Here is a 22,139-nt window from a genome sequence, read left to right as displayed (position 1 = left end):
GTAGTGTGCGCGTGTTCTTGTCCTGCGACATGTGGGGACACAAACTCTTGATAGCCCACCTTTATTGTGGGCAAATGTGTGGGTGCGTGCCTGGTTATGTTTGTCCATATGGGGAGCACATGTCGTTTCAAGAGAAGCCAAAGGCGGTTTGACGCGTCGCTCGTTGTCACACAATCAGAATCAGACGGGATTTTAGTCATTCTTTTTTTGTGGGGGGGACCCGCCTTTTCCGCACTAGGCCCCCACGGACGGGGGGGGGGGACATGGCGAGATTGGATCAGACATCACAAGCCTCCGCTAATAGTCGGGATTGTTGGGAAATGTCCACGCAAAGCCTCAGGAGAGGAATGGGGGGGAAAAGGATAAGGCGAGGGGGGGGGGGTGGTGTAAGACTCTTTTAAGATTTAGAAAGAGGAGGAGGAGAAGAAGAAGGCAGACAAGCTGGCCGCTCGAGGACTGCGCCCTCCTCTTCGAAATCTCCGACAGCATGCAAAGAAACAGTAAACATCAAATGCTCCATATTTGATGATTTATGACAAGAGTCGTAAAACGCTTTCGGCGACGACATGCGATGTCGCGCCATCGCACTCCGCTTTAGCGGCCCGTGTCACGCATCATAATTGCATCGTCGTGCGAGTCGAGGCATCTGGAAAACCGAGCGAAGGCGATCGTGCTAGCGAATCAGATAGCTCGTCGTATCGTGGCGTGAATCAAACCGCATTCCGATTTTTCATCGGATCAGATCGTGACTGAAGTGAAACAAATGAACCCTTTGATGGACAGCTGTCACGACAGTGGACAGCTCACCGTGTTATCAGGTTGCAGGTTGCATGATTGAAGGATGTTTTTGTTGTCGTATTAGCTACCGGCTAAACTCGATCGGCTAAACACGAGTGCGGGCGCGCACATTGGAGACGTGTTAGACGGGCTGACGGGGTGGCGTTTTGGTTCCCAGGCGTTCGTCACGCGCTCCGCAGACGTTCCCGTCACAGCGGCTGACTCCTGACCCGCCGCCATTAGCGAGGTCAGAAGGACTGCCGACCTCCCTCGTCGCAGCCACCGCTGCCGCGGGGTAGGATTTTTTTTTTTCTCCTTCTTCTGACTCCTGCCGCCGTTCCCACCGCGGCCGGCGGGCCAAGTGTCAAACGCTAAAAGCTGTAGCCGCTGTTTAGGCTGCTTACAGAATTAGCGGCTCAAGGTGACGGATTAGACGTCAACGCGCACGTGTCGAATAAAGTTTCGACTCGGCACGCCGCTCGCAGCGGGAAACGAGCGTTGCTTGGGAAGAGCGGCAATCGTTCATTTCAAATCGATTCCTCGCTGCCGAATCGAATAATCGCGTGTGTGTGAGTGAAGCCGAGTTGAAAAGTGAAACTGGGCCTTTTGTTCTTGGGTGACTTTCAGTTTCGCCCAGACGCCCTCGTTTTCACCCCCGCACCTCTCATATCTCTACTGTCTCGTCAGGTACCAGACCCGCCCCCCCCCCCCCCCCCCCCCAGCGCGCATATCAGATGAACCAGACGGGAGTCTGGATTATTTGACGAGACATCAGAGAAAGGGGACAACCTCCCTGTCATTTCAAGTCAAATCACAGATGTGACGATTGAAACGTAACACACTTCCACTTCCACAGGTGCCAAAAGAACACTCAGACTTTTTTTTAAAGTCGTAGGACTTAAAAAGGTCACAAAGAACGAGGAAAAAGGTTGCAATACATACGTTTCTATTTATTAGTGTTTTAAGCAGCATTTTTTAAGAAACTGTCAAACTGATGAGTCCATTTTTAAATGTCAAGATATAAAATGAAATAAAAATTAAGATGCAAAAATAAAAACATAATTACACTCATACTGTTTTAATCCAATATTTTTAAATCAATATATTAAAAATGTCAATTTTTAAAAATGTGCTCATTTTTTATGAATAAATGTATCATGACAAAAAAATAATCATTTATATTGTCATATTATTCCATGGATTACCCATAGCACTGATATTTATTTTATATTATTATCATTGTTTTATTCAGAAGTCGAATAATTTACATTGGAATTTATATTTAAAATTATTTCATTTAATGAAGAACTTCTAAATCAAGATTTTCGACTACTTTTACTGGACTCCTTTTATCTTAAAACAAAATATTATAATGGTGAATATAATAACCCATGGGGAAAAAAAACATGAATTCCCTTACAAGGATATAGTCCATGGGAAGGGAGAGGGGGGGGGGGGGGGGGGGTTCAACTAAATAATTACAAAATATTGTGCCCTCATCTCTGTTCAAAGATCGTAGCAGTGTTACCAGTGCCCATGTTTGCCCTTTTTTTTCATAACTTAAACTAATGAGAGGTGTCAACTCGGCCACTTCCTTCACTTCCTCAATGCTAACATGAATGTGTATGCGCGTGCGCACGCTAATGTGAGGCCACCCGTTAACAACGCCAATGGGGGGACCGACAAGGGTGAACAATGACATTTTGTCCCCCTTCGCACTCCCCAGCACCCAAATTTACAAAGGACAATACTAGTTTCTCTCAGACACACACACACACGCTCACACACGCACACGCACAAACGTGTGGTGTCTCACACACGTCTCAAACAGAATTAGCCGCCACTTCCTCTCGCCGTCAGGGCCAACAAGGTTGCGCGAGTTTGGGAAACAATAAGCAGCCTCCACGTATTGTTTGCAGCTGATGAACATCTGCCCGCAGGCGCCGCCATTTTAGCATTAGCATGTTGGCATTAACGAGTCACTTGCGTTTTGGTTGGTTGATGAGACACCGTGTCGTGAATATTGGCGCATCGGTCGTAACGGAAGAATCGGTGATGATGTGATGCGATTTTAAATGCCATGAAATTGCTCGGTTGACTTTGACAACAAATCAGAAACGCCAATGAGGGCGCTAAGATGCGCGAAGGGGGCTGTCGCCACTGAAACCAGTTACGTAAGTGTCCAGACGTGGCGCTTCCTGTGGCGACACCCCGTAGCAAAACATCGCCGCTCAGATGGGTTTAATTAGCATTCGACGTTTTTAAGGTTCCCAAACATCCGTCGTCGTCTGCCTCAGAGTCAGAACCTTGTAGCATTTTGCGGGGAAGTCCAAAGGAAAACAAACAAGATGCGCCAAAACCACATGGGAGAGTCAAGTAGCGAAACCCCGTGTATGGCGGCGGACACATTTTTTGTAAAACAAAAGAGAATTAAATATTGTATGTTACCAAAACGTTCAACTAAAGCCCTATAACAACTAACGTCTGCTAGCTTGATGTTAAGGTAGAATTTGAATAGCTACACAAAGGCTAACCGTAATTCTACACCTGCTATTTTTTTTTCCAAATGGTCTGACAGATCTGCTCCAGAAACCAGTTTCAATTAGCAACATGGAATTTGGAGGGTGTGCATCATGAGTACACCACAAAAAAATAAGTCTCAAGACTTGGAAACGGCCATTGTCGGGTCATTTGAGCATTTTCATGGGTCCTTTGAAAATTCAGCTCGCAAGCTCGATTTGACTAGGAAACATGAAATTTGGTTGACATATCTGTCATGAGTAAAGCCACAAAAAGGTCTTTAAAAAAAGCCATGCCTAAAAAGACACAGATTGTCCGCAATTTGGACTTAAAGCGACCGTGTTCGGGTCATTTGACCGTGAGCTTCCATGAAATGCGAAATGCTACGCTTAACGAAAATAATCATGGATGTAACGCTCATTCAAAAAATTTCAAACAAGTGCCACTTTCTCGCGCACGGAGCGGCGACGCGCACAAACAGAATATACTGTATGACGATGCATATCGTTGCTGTCTGGCGGAACCTTGCTATCTCCAAATATGGTCAATTTCCTTTTTTTTTTCTTTTCACAAATTCATACTGTCGGTCTGGTTCCCATCTGTTATTTTGACGCATGATTACACAAATTATAGTGTTGACGGTTACTCGAGAGCAATCTTGAACTCTCTGAGAAGTGAGCCACACAGCATTGCGTCACCGCAGCATTGAACGGTGGCATATAGATATAGATATAGATAGTCAATAATGAGTGAAAATAATTTGGCGTTTGAATAGCCCTGTTTTGTTGCAACCGGACAAGCTCGAATGCTTCTCTGTTAAATCTGCAAGAAAATGGGACAAGACTGAGGCACGCATCATGTGTGGCTAAATTACCACACAACAGCCTTTCACAATAAAAGCCCATCATGTGTCACGGGCAGCCTTGAAGCGCGCAAAATAAAAGACAGCCAAGATTAGATCCAGACGCCAAAGCGTCACAGAAACCGCCATTGTTTGGAGGGCAATTGGGTTGGTGGCCTGATTTGCAGACAGAGGGTGGAGAGGTGGTGGTGGTTGGAGGAGGGGGGGGGCATCCCTCACCTTCAAAGGGTGGCCCTTGAAAGGGCGGCCTGACTAATCACAACATGTGATGAGACGCCAGAACAAAGAGTGGAGGGGCAGAAAATAACAGCGTGGGAACTCTGGCTGAACTTGAAATACAACAAATGAGCTCAACGCTACTTCAGCGCCTCCCCCTCCCGCGACCGTCCCCCCCCCCCCCCCCCCACACCACCGACATTCTGCCACTTCTTCCCCCATCCCTCTCACATGCACACTGAACACACACTCACACATGTGGATGCACACCTGTGTTTATTGTGCTAGAGATTGCAGGTTTTGCATCATGCCACACAAGTGTGAGTTTTTGGCGGCTTCACGTTTTTGACACTTTTAACAATGTCCCTCGCTGCGAAATCCCCCCATTGATTGTTTGCAAAATTCAGCCCCCAAAACCGGTTTTTACTCAACAAAGTGAAATTGGGTACATATGGCGATCATCAGTCGACCCTCCCAAAAAAAGTCTCACAAAGCATTATGGGAAAAGACACAGGATAGTGGCCATCTTGGTTTGAAGAGACCATTTTGGCCCTTTTTGTGGTCCCTCCAACTCTTTGAAAATTCTACCCCTGAAGCGATGTGAAATTTGGTAGACATGTCTACCATGAGTAGAACCACAAAAAAAGTCTCAAGAAGTCATGCCTGAAAAATCACAGAAAGTCTGCCATTTTAATTTTAAAGCGGCCATATTAGTGTCATTTGACAAGTTTCAGCTGTCCTCGCTTGAAAATGTACAGGAAATCTGCCATTTTGATTTCAAGCAACCATTTTAGCATCGTTTTGTCATTTTTCAGGGGTCCATCTAATTGTTTGAAAGTCCAACCCGCAAATCTGATATCACGACCTGAACTTTGCTAGGCAGGAGTAGACCCACAAAAAAGTCTCAAGTCATGCCTAAAAAAATCACAAAAAGTCTGCCATTTTGATTTGAAAGCGGCCATTTTTGGGTCATTTGACAAGTTTCAGCCGTCCTCTGGATTGTTTGAAAGTTCACCTGCAAATTTGAAAGAGAAACCATGTTCCAAAACACAAAAAAGGCAGTCATCTTGATTTGAAACAGACTTTTTAAGGGTTCGAAATTTCCAAGGGCTCCTTGAAAGACAGACTTGTATCAAGCCATTAACGTTACAACCTATTTGTTTTGATAGAAGAGAATTACCACCATCTTGAGGTTATACCTAACGACATGACCAGGAACTATGGACGTTAACACTGTGCGTAATTGCATGGACCCCCCCCCCCCCCCCCCCCACACACATGTGGTAATACGAGACTCCCTCTTGTGTACAAACACTGCACTGGGGCTGTCAAACAACGAGGCGTCGTTGCATCGCATTGAAGAGGAGGAGGCACCCGGAGGGGAGGCTGTCGGGGACGCGGTGGCTTCCTCTGGCTGCAGCAGCGCTCCCGTCTCCGCTGGCTGCCTGCCTCTGTGTGTGTGTGTGTGTGTGTGTGCGTGTGTGTGTGTGTGTGTGTGTGTGCGTGTATTGGATTACACGTTCACACGCTCGTGAGCAGACGGCCCGTCGCCCCGCCGAGCAATTGCTCCATTCAGTGCAGCGCCGGAGGAGATGGCCCGCCGGCCTCTGATTGGATATCGGCGCCGGCCGGGGGGAACTTTCCCACGGCCCAACGCGTGCTGCCAGCCGGCCAACCAACGTTGCGGCCACTGGGACGCGCACCCAAGCACACCGAGAAGGGCTGGTGGGCGCGGGAGGCGCGGGGGGGGGGGGGGGTGCAGCCAAGGACCTAACTTCTATTGGACCGCTGTCAAATGTTCTCCAAAGATCGTCTATTTTGATGAAGACGCATCACCTGAATACACCTTCAATAATAGTCAACCCCTTTCATTCGGTGCACGCAATGTTGGAATGTGGCGTTGAGTTGAAACAATCCCTTGTGCGATTGCCGTCCGCCCCATCGACCCGTCCTCATGTCCTCTGCCTGTCCAATCCCATCATCACTCTTTTGTTCTGCACGTCTTCGTTAACTCAACCAGTCTCTATGTGACTGATAGCCCATTGCAGTGTATTTAGCGGGGAAATTGTCCAAATATCCAAATTACCCCTCTGGGCCTGCCCAATCACTTCTAAACGTCCACCATGACATCTTCCAGTCCTTCAAGCCGTGCAGTCATCCCTTCTACCTGTCCCCCTCAGGCTTCGTTTCAAGACGGCGCCCACCCAGCGCACACATGACGTCACAGCCCGACCTTTAAATTTCTCCAAGTGTGAGACCTTCTTACTTCCCGCGATCGTCTCTACTCTCAGACTGGCCGAAACGCGTGTCCAGCGCGCCCGTCAATCAAAACGCTAGCTCGCTTTCCGATTGGCTGCTTCCGGGGCAATCCCGCCCTCCTGCGCCGTCCCCTACCCTCCAGTCCCTTAAAAGACGCCGTGAAAACGCCGAGGCAGCCACAAGCAACTCGCAAGCACACGCTGGCGGAGGATTACGATATTGGCGATTGAGCTCCTTATCGCGACGACGACGAGCAGCGCGGACGCGATGAAGAGGAGCACCTTGTCAGACAGCGAGCTGGACGAAGCCATCGAGGTGGAGAAGGACAGCGCGGATGAGAGCGGGTACGTTGGTTTCTCGTTGCTTCGTCGCCACACACTGACTGGACTCACCTTGAGAAATTACTTTAGAACTGCAACGTACTTTTCAAAAGGGATTACCCGTCGACTCAGTTTAAAAACTTAACTTGACGACGTCTTTATTTTTGTGGTCGTTATTCAGGTAATACTTTTCACAATGGCTTGTTTTTTTCTGGTTAAATAACTCTGAACTCTTTTATTTTGAGTTTTTTATTCGGCAATAGTTAATAATGGTCAATTTGGAAAATTAACTTCATCACGTCTTGATTGTTCTGGTTATTATTCAACTCCACTTTTATACAGTTTAACGTACCATTGCTTCTTATACAATGCTGTAAACCAAGGGTGCCCATTACGACCGGTAGATGTAGGACTCGTCCCAATTAGATCCGGAAGGTGTAGAGGAGAAAAAACCCCCAAAAAACATTTGTGTGTCTTTGTACATGTTAGTAACATATTTTTTTGTGTTAATGTACACTGCACCCTAATCATTCAATCAGCGCTAAACATCCAATCGGCGCTAAACATCCAATGAGCGCTACGATAGTCAACAGGCTGCAAAAGTGCATTGCTTGCTTCTGTGTTTGGTTTCTCATCATGGTGTGCGTGCGTGTGCGTGTGTGTGTGTGTGTGTGTGTGTGCGTGCGCGGTAAGGGGCGATCCCGGGAGGTTGGTTGAACGAAAAGCAGATCTTAGGTCCGAAAAAGTTTGGGCACCCCTGCTGTAAACGGTTACAAAAAATGGCGCAAGCACCATTCATCACTAAAATGCAGAGCTGAATGCTGAGTCATAAGCCGGCGAATAAAAAGTCTTTTAATACGACTAAGATGGAAAAAAAAGTTGGCCCAATTTGCCAGTCTTTTTAACATCTTTATTCGGCGTGTTTTTCAGGAATGCCTGTCGAGTCACCTTGAAAAAAAGTCTTTGTTTTTGTGATTACTATTCAGGAATATTCGCTCTCCTCTGAGCTCGACATCACCAAGCGCTTCCATTCAGGTGCAGGCGAGGAAGAGGCGGCGAGGGGTGAGTCCAATTTGCCGTTTTAAAATAAGCAAAGCAAAAAAGTGGGCGGGTCATTGAAATGGCGGATTTGTCCCTTGTTATTAGATCATCGAGAAACGTCGGCGAGACAGAATCAACAACAGCCTGAGTGAACTGCGGCGGCTAGTGCCGAGCGCCTTCGAAAAGCAGGTGTGTCTTGTTTGGAAACCTTTCATTCAATTTAGTCGATTCCGAATGGATATATTTACGCCATTTCCTGCGCATGCCGTGCGCACTTCAGGGTTCGGCCAAATTGGAGAAAGCAGAGATTTTACAGATGACCGTCGACCACCTGAAGATGCTCCATGCGGCCGGTGGCAAAGGTACACCTTTTGTTTGTGTATTAAATATATATCTTTTTAAATCCTGACATCCATTAAACAGCTCTGACAAATTAGTCGAGTTGTAGTTCCTCGCCAAAATCGTTTTGAGGTTTGGATGGACGGTCTGGTCTGACTGTGAATTGTAATTGAAGTTACCCACACCGTCGAGGCGGCACGTGTGGAGGGACCACAGATGTGTTTTATGGGGTACAATTTGCTTGAATGCGGAATCGAAGCGCTCCCTCTACCCGTTTAGGTGCAAGCCGCGGTGCTACCCAACCCACCTTAACACACAATAACCTGCTCTGCCAAAACATTCTGAAGTTTTTCGAAATTCGAGAAAGCAGCTATGATTTAAGAGCCACCAACTTATTTAAAAAAACTCAAAACAAGAACAAACATCAAGCAAAGAAGTGTATCTATCAAAGGTATTAATCTGTGGAATAATTTCGAAACAGACCTGAAAATGAGTAAATCGCTTGCCGAGTTCAAAAAAATAGTACAAACAACCTAGATCAATCTGAGTTAAAATGATCAATTCTAAACATGAAATATAAGGATAAATCAGAACTAAGTTGATAAATAGAGAAAGGTATTGAAATATCCATTATGAATACAAGAGAAAATTGACACAAGAGTGCCAGGGTGTGTATGTATAAAATCCCGATACAAACCAAAAGTTGTAAAAATATCACGGTTAAGGGTAAAGTATGAGCCTCAGTGGAGACTTCTTTCTTCTTGCTTTCTTTCTTTTCTGATTGATATAAAAATGATTTCTTAGATATAAACACATAACACGGGGTAGGACTAGATAAGTTTTTTACTTCTTCCTACTCCCTCGAACATAATAACTGTGTTGATTGATGACTGATTTCTCTTTCCTTTATACAATTTTATTTACTTTATTTTCTGTCAAATTATGACCGTATATGTTTTATGTTCAATAAACAAACAACCAAGCCAACGTGCCTAAACGGCCTTATGCCATTTAGGCACATTGGCTTAAGTGGCTGCTTTTCCCACCAAAATGGTTCCTTGTTGAGTAGTAGACACCCACCCAAAGGGTTTCAATTTCTGGGTAAAACGGTTGCGATGTGGCGGTTCCCGTTCCCTTTAACTCATTCACTCCCAAAGACGTGTTTAAACGTCTTTTCAGACTTGGTCCAGAATTGGTTGGTACTGAATGAGTCAACATGCGATATGTCGAAGGGTGGGTGACATGACCCACCGAAATGGGTCAGACAGGCTTGTTGCATTGTTTTCTGGGTAAACTTGTTTTGAATGGGGGCTTTAGTTTTTGTATGCCTCCACTCATGGAGGTGGGACTTGGGTTGCGTGTGGAGACTAATTGAAGCGCCTATAACCCTCTTCAGGCTTTTTCGACGCCCACGCCCTAGCAATGGATTACCGTGGTCTGGGTTTCCGGGAGTGCCTGGCGGAGACGGCGCGCTACCTCAGCGTCATGGAAGGTCTGGACAACGCCGACCCCCTGAAGATCCGGCTGATGTCACACCTGAACAACTATGCCAGCCAGCGCGAGGCCCACTCGGGACTGGGCCACCTGGCGGCGTGGGGTTCCGCCTTCGCCTCGCCGGCCGCCCACATGTCCCACCCCCTGCTCGTGGCCGGGTTGCCCCGCTGCGGAAGTAGCAGCCCCCGCTCGCCGTCCTCTTCTGCTTCGTCATCGCCGTCTGCTGAGACTCATCCCAGCGGCAGGCGAAGCGGGACCGCGACCCCTCACTCAGAACAGTTGCCACCCAGTGTGCGAAGGACCCCCGCCGGGACCGTCTTGCACCCCGCTTTGGTGTCCTCATCAACAACCAAGCATCTCCTCTCGGCGTTCCCCTTCCCCTTCGGAGCATTCCCGCTCATTTCCCCCACTACGGCTGCCACCCTCAGCTCGCCAACCCCGACGGTTCCCCCCGTGGGCAAACCTTACAGACCTTGGGGAATGGAGATTGGAGCTTTTTGACTGCCCAAAAAAGACTCGTGATGAGCTGGACTCGTCCAAGATTTATCTCTCAATTGTTTTCTATTCCCCCTCTACCAATTCTAGCCCCCATTCACCACCCCCCGCCCCCCGTCTCCAACCCCATCTAGCCACGCCTGTCCCTTCAATTCGTTCTCCATCCCCTGTTTTTGCCATCCTCTTCCAGTTCCAGCCTATCTGTCCCCCATTTCCTCTTGCCTCCATATTTTTTGCAACTCATTATCAGTAACCTTTATTTGTCATGGATTTTCTTTCCTCCCCGCATCCCTTCTGGTCTTCACCTGTCTCAAGTCTGTAACATCCATCCGATTCTTCAACCCGTCTAGCCGTCACCCACCCTCTCTAAGTATCATCCATTCACTCTACCCATGCCGATCCCCATCTAGCCACCATCTTTCCCCTCATTTCCACCCGTCTAGCGGTCTCGCTATGTTGTTTCTCAATGCCAAAGACCCTCTCGTTGATTCTCGTGTCACGTAGAAGGGGTGCACAGGGAGAGGTGTGCAACAAGAGGGATTTACTGTATTGATTAATGTCTGTGCCTTCCCACCCAAAATTTTTCCCTCAGTCATTTGGCAGTCGGGAACAACTTTTCCAGAGGGTCAAGCGATCGTCTATCAAGTTCCAATGCAAGAAAACAAGGCGTAAACCACCCACAGCCAGCCATGCACCCCTTTGCACACAAGCCCGTTGTTTGGACCTGAAACAGCCCAGTGTTGGTGTGGGGTGAGGGTGGACCCCGCTTCTTTAGAGAGCAGTTTATGGCATGGAATAAGCCCAACCAGGTGTTTTGTTTGATTTAGTTTGACACAAGCAACAGATGCAGATCGCACCCCCTTTCCTTCCGACACTACATTCAGATCTGTTGCCGCTGCTCTCCGTTACTGTTCCCTGGCGAGGCAAGGGTTGCCGTCGGTTTTCGTTCATGTTTCCCGGCGAGGCAAGGGTTGCCGTCGCTTTTCGTTCTTGTTCCCTGGCGAGGCAATCCTTTGGCTGCCTGTTTTTTGGGGTCCACCATCACCACGCACCGTGACAATAGGTGTGTTCGCACCGCCGTTTTTGAGGTTTTTCTTATTGCTCATGACAACCACCCTAAATAAAAAAGCTCTGAATTATCTGTGGGCTTATCTGGATTTCTGACAACTTTTCACGCCACACACCCGGTTCAATATCCCAACAGATGTTGGCGTACCTTCAAAAAAAAAAAAAAAGCAAAAAAACGAACTGCTATAACCGATAACGTCAAAATTTCGGTTTGTGGCACACCCCCTGGAGGCGCACTGGCACCACTTCCTTTTAATAAACAGGCTCTGATGAATCAATGTCTTTGTGATGAGTGTAATAGTTTGTGTGTGTGTGTGTGTGTGTGTTGTTGTCGTTGTGTGTGTTTGACACACAGGAAGCCATTAACAAGGAGGGGATATCCTGGCAGCCCACCAAGCACCCCCCACTCCTCGAGCGCCGTGTGGGAACGGCTTCCAGAGATGTGACCGGCCAACTCATTTGGTAAACCTACGTCATAAACGATTTGGGAGTTCTGTTTACCAATTTGCTCAGTATAATCAAGTGGGAACCAAACTAGATGAGGGAAAACACTTTAAAACAAAAACTTCGGCTAACGTAAGCATAATTATATTATTTTATGACACATTTTCAGTTGTGGTCTGGCTGTAGCTCCATGGTGGTTTAAAATGTTAAATGAACAATCAATTCTGATTGTTATAGTTACACTATTACCATTGTCTGACGGGGTTATTTTGAAAACCTGAGCTTTGTCACCGCCATGTGGCTAGACGTGGTACGCAATAAATTATAAGATCATTAAAAAAAACAGCTCATGATCCAAAGCATCCCACATCATCACAGTGAGGCCATGTTCTTCAGTGAACCCCAAATCTTTATTAACCACAGCTTGATTGACAAAAATGTACATTAATGCAGACACGCGCGCACGCACACACACACGGTCATCAAGTCACGTGAAATGGGACCAACTAACGGGGTTCGTCCTCAGGCTTGATAGAAGATGGGATGGCAGGATTCCAGTTTGTTGTCTTCTGCAGCGTTGCTAAATGCTAATTAGCTGTGTGCTATGCTAAACGCGTGTGACTGACCAAGAAAGAGATTAGGGATGCTATGCGTTAGCTTAGCAATAAATGCTAACTAGCGGGACGGAAAGGGGGAGCTTGCAAACGCACCACCAAAACATCGAAGCCACAAAGCAACAACAAAAATAAACGTAATGACAAAAAAAATGGCAGACTACAATCGATACTATTTGTACTGGATATAAGGAAAAAAGGTATTTACACCACCGCTGTTGCTTACTGGCAATCAGATTCCATTTTTGTTGTTGTTGAGAAGAGTGGCCGATTTGTTTTTTGTGATTATTAATGAGACTTCCACCAAAACCCTCCCGCGTGTGCGCCTCGGTCTTGGAATGCTCTGTGGTTGTATGGAAAAGAGGAAGGAATTGGTGGCGTTTAAATAGTAGGTAGGGACTAGGACCCAGGGGAGGAGGGCGGAAGTTTGTTGAGTGGACACGAAAGACCTGGGGGGGCGGTTGGAGGTGAGTAGGGAGCTCTTCACGCTGTCACCTCTTCTCTCAATTCCTTGTTCCTGCGCACCTCCTGAGCGTGCCTCTCCTGGGGGGGGGGGGGGGGGGGGGAACGCAAGTCATCACATGTTAGTCCAACCCGAAGTGATTTGGTTTCCCAGTCCTCCCTTTCCCTGCGTCAGAAGATTCGGCCGCCCCAGGGTGCAACTGGGGCCACAAAACATTTTGGGAGCTATCATAAAGTCAAATTGAGTTAGCTTTTGTCGCATAATGAAAATGTGGTCAAACTTGACGTATTTTCCGTTTTTTTTTTTCATTTTAGATTGATCGGGTTACTGTAATTAAATGAAACTTGAGGAAAAGTGCCATTAATGTGGAAAATTAAGGTCAAACGTATTGTAATTGAACACAAAATACACTGCTCAAATGATCTAATTGTATTTTAGTACCGATAGGTATTGTCAGAGAAAGGGCAAAGAACTGCGCGGGCTCGGCGATTAATCGTGTAAGTTGAGGGGTTCGTTGTTTTTAGTGGATAGCTCTTCTTTACGAATGACAAAAGGAGAGATTGAATCCTTTAATGCAGTTTTATTAAAAAGACGTCTGCACCGCAGCACGTTCGAGAACACAACTCTCGTAACTAAAATCACTTCCTGCTTCTCTTACTTTAATAGCCAATCAGAACCTATCGACATAAAAACATGTCTAAGCAATTATTAAACAACAGAATATAATTTAGGTATGCTTAACATGAAATAATATGCTGCCCAAACATAAAATGATAATGAATAATATAACGTAAGCTTACAATCGGAACGTAATTGTGACTTTGGGTTTGACTTGAAGACGAAGGTCTGCCTTTCTGTATATTGACAATTCAGTTAGTGTTGATAGAACAAAAAGATCTTCACATATGGCGAATTTAAATACAAAGTACAAAACATTCTTAATGCGAACATAGAATGTAAAACTCTATTGACAGGCCGCAAGAAAATAGACACGGTTCTCCAGGAATAACGAATATTCACTCAAGCGACGTTCCCTACACGTAATATATACTGTAATATCGGTTTCTTGTATTTGTGTAACGTCATAGACAGGGCAGGGGCCACGTTGGGGGAATTTTGGCTCCGGCGGTTAGTCTGAGTGTGGAGTTGGGCGTGAGTTGTGGCTAACAGCAACTCCTATGAATGTGTGTGTTATTGCTCTTTTTGTCTATTTAAAAAAACACGACAGATTACATCGGCGACTGCGTGCATCCTTCTTTCCGCATTGAAGGGCATTACAATACGCACAGGCACATATCTGTGAAAAATAAGTTATAATAATATATTTAAATCGAAACATTCTTCGTCTACTCTTGTGATCTTAATGTAAGTTGAATATCACCGAGTTTGCAACACACTGTCACAAAGAGGCTATGGTGCGCCGGCACTTTGTATTTCGCTAAAGTTGACAGTAGAGGGCAGTGTTTCATTTCTCAGACCTCTGGCCAAAGACGCTCAAGTGGCGGCTTTTGACATTAGGAAGAATTTGGAGCGCTCACCCTCTGGTGCAGGCGGTCCATGAGCGCGTCGAGGTAGGCCTGGCGGTTCTCCTGGATTTGCTCCATCTTCAGCTGGAGCTTCTCCTCGGCCATGCGGCTGAAGTTGCTGTTCTCCTCCATGGCCTTCAGCAACACGTCGCGCTCGTGTTCGCGCTTCTCCGCCAGCGCCTGGAGCACCTGCGCTTCCTGAGACTGACGCCCCCGGCACAAATCGCATCACTAAACTAGGAGCCACGCTCACAGCAAAGCAGTCCAACCCATAAAACCAAATCTGAGCCTCTGAGGTCTCGGGTGAGCTAACTCGGCTTTACGCGCGGGCCTCATATTTCGCTCTCACATAGTTTTGTGGTCTTTTTTTTGATTGTAGCTGTCTGTTTGCTGGCAGGCAAAAAAAAAGGGATGACGAGAAGGCGCTTACTCTCCTGCGATCCTCGGCGGCCTCCAGCTTCTTCTGGATGTCGTCCAGGGAGATGTCCCTCTTGGGGGGCGAGGTGACGCAGTGGGCAGTGTCGGACACGGGCGACGTCGGCTTCAGGAGGATCTCGAAGGCCTGGCCCGACGCGCGCTTGTTGATCGGCTTGATGTCCAACTCTGGCAAACGACAAGGCTCGCTTCAGTAGGTGTTCACTTTTATATTCATGAAAATTAACCGAAACTACATCTTATGTTTAGAAAACTAACGATAATTATAGGGCATATGTGCTGTGGTTTCATCTTTGTCAGTTAATCTACTACGTGAGCTTTCGGGGGTTCATTTAAAATGTATGAAGACGGAAGGTCAAACAGTTGTTGGGCGATTGTCGTATATTTTATTACACAATACTTTGTGACCTGTTTTTTTTTTACACTCAAGAAATAATCCATCTGTGGCAAAATAAAAAAAAACCCTAAATGAATCCTTAAAAAAACTAAGAGTGACTGAATCGAAAAACATACCTAAAAACTAACTACAGTAGAAAATCAAAAACTATTCCACTACTACTTATATAAAACATATGTAGTTTCAGTTAGTGTTCGGTTTTTTTTAAGCCTGTTTATTTTTACGTTATTCCGTTTATGAAAATGCTGCTTGAATCGTCGTTTTCGTGATCTTGCACGTTTGAGTGAACATCTCCTGATCTTGGTCGTGAGTGATGCACAAGCAAGCTTCCATGTTACCTTCAAAGTCTCCCAGGGTCTTTTTGCGGCTGTCGGGGTAGAGACAGGAGCAGATGAGCGAGAAGACGGAAATCTCCTTCATCTTCTCCTTGTAAGCTGCCGAGGCAAAAACAGGATGAACGGACGGAATTTCATGAACACCCCCCCCCCATTGCCCCCCATGAGCACTTTCATGTTGTCACGTCATCACACATCAATAACATAAAATAAAAACCGCGCGCTTTGTCTTTCTTGCTGTTGTTTTGATGCTGCCGGCATCTTCCACAGAGGACTGTTTGATTTCATTTGCATTTATTAATGGGCCCATACCCTTTTATGATTATTTTGCCTCTCAGCTGCTCTGCAAATAGTAACATTATGAACCGGCTTATGCATAATTATGAAGCTGATACGCTCTCCACAGAGCCCTTGTTTGATCACCTGAGACACTTTATTAGGCACACTTGAGAGCTTTGCTGCACTGTCGAATCAAAAATGTTACAAAATATTTGCATCAGGCCTCGAAAAAGAATCTAAAATCCATCCATCTATTTTCCGATCCACTTCTCGTCACAAGGGTCGCGGGGGGTGCTGGAGCCTATCCCAGCTGTCTTCGGGGCAGTAGGCGGGGGACACCCTGAACCGGTTGCCAGCCAATCGCAGGGCACACAGAGATGAACAACCATCCGCGCTCACAATCACAGCAAGGGATAATTTAGAGTGTTCAACCAGCCTGCCATGCATGTTTTTGGAATGTGGGAGGAAACCGGAGGACCCGGAAAAAACCCACGCAGGCCCGCGGAGAACACACAAACTCCACACAGGGAGGCCGGAGCTGGAATTGAACCCGGTACCTCTGCACTGTGAGGTTGACGCGCTAACCACTGGCTACCGGGCCGCCTGGAGTCTCAATTGATTGATTGAAAATTATTTCTTTTAATATGATCATCTATTCAATTTTAATATGATGTTTCATTATACGCTGAGAAACTGTTGACATAGGTTGTTGAAAAGTAGGGCAGTAAATTTGTGTGTGCGTGGAAGGGGTGGGGAGGGGGTGGTAAAAATTTAGGCCGCGTCCATAGTTGTAACTGTATCTTCCTCCTTGGGAGTTCACCGGACCAGAATGTAATCCTGACAGGATACGGGGGTACCTAATGAAGTGGCCAATGAGTGTGTATATCAACGGCAAGTAGCCTTTTTCCCATGATGGACCGTTGGGGGTTGTCTTTTGAGAACCATATGTACCACATACGTGTACATGTGGAAAAATTCGGACAAAAGCAACATTTATTATGATATGATAGGATTTGTGGATTGAAGTTTTTTGCTGTGTTTTAATAAGATTTCCTTTGTTTTGACAGTTACATGGCAGGCCGGATTAAATGCGCTCACGTGGCTGTAGGTTGCCCACCCCCGCTGTACACAAAGTATGGAAAAAGTGAATATGATACCTGAACTGCTTTCTCCAAGGGAATTCAACCACTGACCATCCGCCCCAAAAAATCATTGTGACAGGAGACACAAAATCATACAGTGCTGTGAACAAAGTGATTTCTGTGTTCTTTGTATATTTATCACACCCAAAGGTTTCAGTTCATCAAACCAATTTTAATATCACATGGAGAAATATCCAAGAAAGTGTGAGTTTGAGGCCGCAAACTGATTGTTGGACCTTCTCCTTGAAGATTTTCTGGTCGACAGCAGAACTCATTGACACATCAATCATAGCAAGTTGTCCTGGGCCTGAGGTAGCAAAGCAGCTTCACTTTGACAGATTCCATTTATGTGATTTCTTGATTCAACAAATGTTGTGCTTGGGTGTTGCCTGTGAAATTGAATTTGGGGTCCCCAAAACTGTCGTTAGGCACAATTACTTTGTGATTTAACTATGGGAGCAATTACTTTTTCACATAAGGACATATAATTTGGGATTTTTTTTTGTGCCCAGATAGATTAAATTAGCATTTCAGAACTGGATTTTGTATTGCCTTGGGTTGTCTCTGTGTGAATTGGTTCGATGGGCCAAAACCTTTGTATGTGATAAATATGCAAAGAACACTGTAATTAGGAAGGGGGCAAACACATTTTCACAGCACTGCTGGAAATGCACAGATCTGCTCTTGTGGTTGATGGTGCCATTTTTGTGGTATTTTGACCTTTTCCCGTGTTCCTGAACCAATGCAAATGACCCGAAGAACACAAAAATGTACGTGACGATCTGAGACAAATGAACAACGACACAAGATTGAACGTTTGCAAGTGGAGTCTGGTGCCCAAATTTGATGCTTTGCCATTAAACGTGAAACCCTCGTGGCTCCAATCTTGGAAGCTGTCAGTTAGCTCCGGAAGCACTGATCTCAAATGATCTGCCTCAGTGAGCGCCGGGACCTCTGTTGTGGACGTGCGCATTGCTTCACGACACATTGACAAGGCTGCAAAATTGGGAAGAAATGGCAAGGTCTGCTAATTGCCGCTGGAAAGTGCTTTCGCTTGATCTCGATCCAAGAGGAGACCTCGAGGGTTTTGATGGGAGTCCCACTGGGGCTTTTTAATCCCTCAGAGGGGCCCAGGCACTCGCCACCAGAGAACACAAGTTGTTATTGTGTGCTGCTCCACAGTTCCGGTTTCGATCCATCACCTGAACCCAACAGCTCGTCAAAAATATCGCCAAGGAGGAAGTCCCGATTGGTCGACAGATGTATTCCGGGTCCCTGCCTTTCCCCACTGAGAGCTTCGAGTCGTACATCAGCACAAAGTCACATTTGCTCTGCGCCCGCTACGCAATTAAGTAATGAGTGAACTGCGCGTTCCTGTGCGAGCGTTTTGACGTGATGTTTATGAGTGAGAGTTTTGCGGAGCGATTTCAAAGTCACCGGAAGTATTGAGCTCTGTCTGACTTTCACAATAAGAATACCATTCAGGAAGTGAAATGGTCACCGTGTAAATGTTGCTAACTCGACAGCAAACTCATTGGTTACGTTTCACTTTGTACGTTTGTTTAATTTAAATGAAAAGGACGTTTTGAACAACCGCGATAAATGGACCTTTGACTCACTGAATTTTTTTTCGCGTGCCTCACCGTGATGAATACGTATCCGGTTTCTTGTCAATCGGATGTACTTCGTGGTGGCGAACTGGCAATAACGTAAGTCGCCTTCCCTCTCCTTATAAAATGACCTCATCAATTCCTCTCAGGCTGCTTTTCAAGAGCAATTGTCATCCCAGCCGGTCATGGGCGTGTGCGCCATTGATTAGAGAACCTCGCTGACAAATGCACGGCTGCGACAAAAAAAAAAAAAAAAGTGGGGGACCAGAGGCGAACCGGGAGGGGTTGTCGTGGGGGGGGGGGGGGGGGGGTCTGGAGCTTCATGACCACACCTAATTGGACAGTGGACAGGAAACAGACGCTTTTGAGGAATATGGAACACAGCGCTTTGGAGTCTCGAGTGTGTCGTAATGATGGAGACGATTCAAAATAAAACCCAGTGGCTGCTCGAGGAAGTATCGGTCTAATTCTCTTTAGGGCGAAGCAGCAATTATCATCCGCCTCATGAAACTGGTGCCCCCATAACCACAGACGTTTTGCTTTGTGTCACAGAAGTGAAAACACATTATCACACAGATAGAGAAAAAGCTCCACTTTCTTATCCTCGCACTAAAAAAACCCCAAAAGATAATTTGAGGTCATAACATAGCATACGAGACATTTTAGACATTTTCCAAGAGCGGCTTGTTTAGGTAGACGGATGGATCTTTTTCTTGTCTGCATTCTGTCCAATGTTGGAGCGGGTGCGCTGTTTATTAGTGAGATGAACTCGCCTTTCTAAGTAATGCTCTGGTGCGATGTTGGAAGGGGTGCCGTGGCGTATTAGGATGTAGGAGCACTGGGAGGGGTGTGCGGCCCATTGGCGAGATGGATGCGTTGCGATCTGTTGGGCTGCTGGAGGGGAGTGTGCCGCACTTTCTAAGTCGACATTCTGTCAGGATGTCAAAGGGAGATGGATCCACCAAATTGTAGTCGATAATCTGTCAAGCTATTGAAGCGGTGAATGTTTTATTATGGGCATGTACGCACCACTTTGTAGTCTGGAATCTGGAAGGATTTAGTGGACAATCTGTCATGATGTTGAATGGGGGTTGATCACCGGGAGGGACGCACAATTTGGTGATCTGGACTCTGTCAGAATTTATCGGGGACATGAACGCACCACTTTTTCATCTACATTCTGTTGGGATGTTGAAGGGAGCGTGGATATTGTTTGTGATAAGATCGCACCCCTTCCGATTCTCCAGAATGTTAAGATGCCAAACGTCGTGTGTTTCATAGGGGAATAGACAAGTCACTTTCAAGTCTACAACCTGTCGGGATGTTGAAAGGGGCGCGTGGCTTTTTAAACCACAGAGGCGCACCGCTTTGTAGTCAACCCACAGTATTGAAAAATTAAAGTGAAACAATGACGAGGAGCTCGAAACATGGCCTACCCTCGCCATTCTCGACCTTCTAGGCTCAGCCAAGATGAGAGGAAGAAAGGAGGGTGGCGGCAAATAAATATATAAATGGTCAGGGACACCGGCGCCCCCTCTTCTCTGTCTGTCTGCGCGCACCCCCCCCCCCCCCATCCATCAAGCGCCTCTTCAAGCAGAACACTAACAAGAGCAGTTCAGACACCAGCGCTTTTCAAATTCATCACGGTGTTGCTAATGCTAATTGCACGAGCCTAAAATGAATGCCGAGGCCTAAAACACATCACTACCGTATTCGATTTTGTACATTATCGCACCTTACTGATGGATTTGAAAACATCTTCGCCAGTCGGTAACAAAAATATGACACCCTATCATGCATCCTTGCACAAGCGAAACCCCCCGTTCGTAAAACAGAACGGACACAGCAACATAAAAGAGCACAATTGCAATTAGGAGGGCAGGATGCGAAGCTGCTGAGCTCAGATGAGGATAAGGAGGGTGGGGAGTGGCAGCTGAGGGGGGAGGATATGTGTGTGTGGGGGGGGGGGGGGTACACCAGCTATGTTGGGTGGGGTCGCTGGCTCTGCATTATGCTGCGCGGCCGTGACTCAGGCAATACGGGGCAGGTGGCGGTGCCGCAACGCCCATCTAAGGGCAAAAAAAATGTACATAAAAATAGTTCACCTTGATTTGTTTGATGAATTAATAAAATATGGGTCACCGACTGACTCGTGCCTCGTCTGGATTATCAGTCAGGAGGAGACAAAAGGTGTCGCATGCAAATTCTAAATCAGCAATTCCAAAAAAAAATACATTAACACGGAAATTTGGGTTATGGATGTGCAACGTATGCAGAGCTGTTGCCACTCAACCTCCCCTCAGCATCCTTTTGGGTGCTATGGGTGTCGCCGCATCCCCAACATCCTCATGCATACATGCAATGCGCATCGCCGTCATGATAAGAGAAATCCAAAGGCTCACCAATTGCGGTTTTGGCCATTTCTGCGCTGCTGGGCGGAGGAGGATACTGCTGCTGCTCGTTGTCGGGGATGGGCAGGACTGCTGCGAAGGAACTGAGTCAGCAGAGAGAAAGGGGGGCTGCCGGGACGCCTGCTGCTCCGTTATGAGCGACAGGAAGCAGGTGGTGAAGGGGTGCGTGTGCCACCCAGTCCTTCAGAATAAAAGCAGGCACCTCCTTAGATTCGTGTTCGGTTATCTGAAGTGAGACAAGTGTCAGGTACAATCAGATATCCCACATTTTATGACATGCAGTTCAATGACTGCTTTTTGTTTTGTACTTTTATACGGTCTAAGTGCCCCTATATATACGACAACACGCAGGCAGGAAAATTATGTTTATTTATTCCCAACATGTCTTCTCTTCACTTGGTCGCTTTTCTCTTGGCCGCACTTCTAGTAGACATAGGCGGAGGTTCGATTTGGATTTTAGACTCTTGTGTGTTGCCCTGTCAATCTAAACTGCCCAGGGCCTTCTGAGTAAGTTGTTGGTTGAACTATCCAATCAAATATGGTTCAGAGTGTGATCAAGTCCTTTAATGACACATCAATGGAAATGGTAAAATTCTCCAAATTAAGGCCACGGTCCTTGCTTGTGTGTTGTTTTCATATTTGGATGTCTTCAATTTCCTGGCACTCTTGTTTCTGGAAAAAATTCAAAAATGACTCAAGATAGACCCGATTGAGCACCCATGTGGCTCCTGACACAACTTTTCAGAAACGCTCAATTAAGCAGCAATGTAACTGATGCAATTGTCCCAATTAAGGCCTCAACGTCTTCTTGCCATATTTGGGGGTCTTCAGGAATTTTCCGGCCAGCTTTGTCCCTGGAAAAACTCACTGAAAACGGACCTGCCGACCAATATGGGTCTGCATCCTCATTTTGAGAACACCCGTCCTGAGGCAATTTTTGAAGCAGTTTTGTACCAGGACAAAAGCAATTCTAAAATGGCTAAAACTGGACCTGATTTATTCCAATTCAGGTACCAAACTTATTTTATTGAAACCCAGAGACTGACGTCTGATACTATAATGCAAATTGAGGGGAGAAGTTTTCTTTTGTGA

At 46.3% G+C, this 22,139-nt stretch overlaps 2 protein-coding genes and 1 long non-coding RNA gene across 3 annotated transcripts; 2 read left to right on the top strand and 1 right to left on the bottom strand.

Moving 5' to 3' along the window:
* The first annotated feature begins 6,800 nt into the window (after positions 1 to 6,800).
* On the top strand, positions 6,801 to 11,462 carry hey1 (hes-related family bHLH transcription factor with YRPW motif 1). The gene is made up of 5 exons (XM_086137553.1): positions 6,801 to 6,978; positions 7,941 to 8,016; positions 8,101 to 8,184; positions 8,276 to 8,357; positions 9,731 to 11,462. The coding sequence occupies exons 1-5, from the start codon at positions 6,902 to 6,904 to the stop codon at positions 10,327 to 10,329; spliced, it is 918 nt and encodes a 305-aa protein (XP_085993679.1). The 5' UTR covers positions 6,801 to 6,901; the 3' UTR covers positions 10,330 to 11,462.
* Positions 11,463 to 12,223: 761 nt separating this feature from the next.
* stmn2b (stathmin 2b) lies at positions 12,224 to 21,204 on the bottom strand. The gene is made up of 5 exons (XM_086136551.1): positions 21,039 to 21,204; positions 15,609 to 15,704; positions 14,869 to 15,041; positions 14,451 to 14,642; positions 12,224 to 12,992 (listed from the first exon to the last, which is right to left on the bottom strand). Exons 1-5 carry the CDS (start codon positions 21,055 to 21,057, stop codon positions 12,933 to 12,935), a joined length of 540 nt encoding a protein of 179 aa, XP_085992677.1. The 5' UTR covers positions 21,058 to 21,204; the 3' UTR covers positions 12,224 to 12,932.
* Positions 14,605 to 18,785, top strand: LOC147191113 (uncharacterized). The gene is made up of 3 exons (XR_015103691.1): positions 14,605 to 14,741; positions 14,836 to 15,066; positions 18,209 to 18,785. It is a non-coding gene; the product is annotated as an uncharacterized LOC147191113 (long non-coding RNA).
* Positions 21,205 to 22,139: the final 935 nt, after the last annotated feature.

This window comes from Hippocampus guttulatus, chromosome 18 (genome assembly GCF_054856545.1).
Source record: "Hippocampus guttulatus isolate MCC_2025c chromosome 18, RoL_Hgut_1.0, whole genome shotgun sequence".
In the NCBI taxonomy this organism is placed as follows: domain Eukaryota; kingdom Metazoa; phylum Chordata; class Actinopteri; order Syngnathiformes; family Syngnathidae; genus Hippocampus; species Hippocampus guttulatus.
Note: the sequence above shows the minus strand (reverse complement) of the source record. Positions and strands in the feature narration are given on the sequence as shown.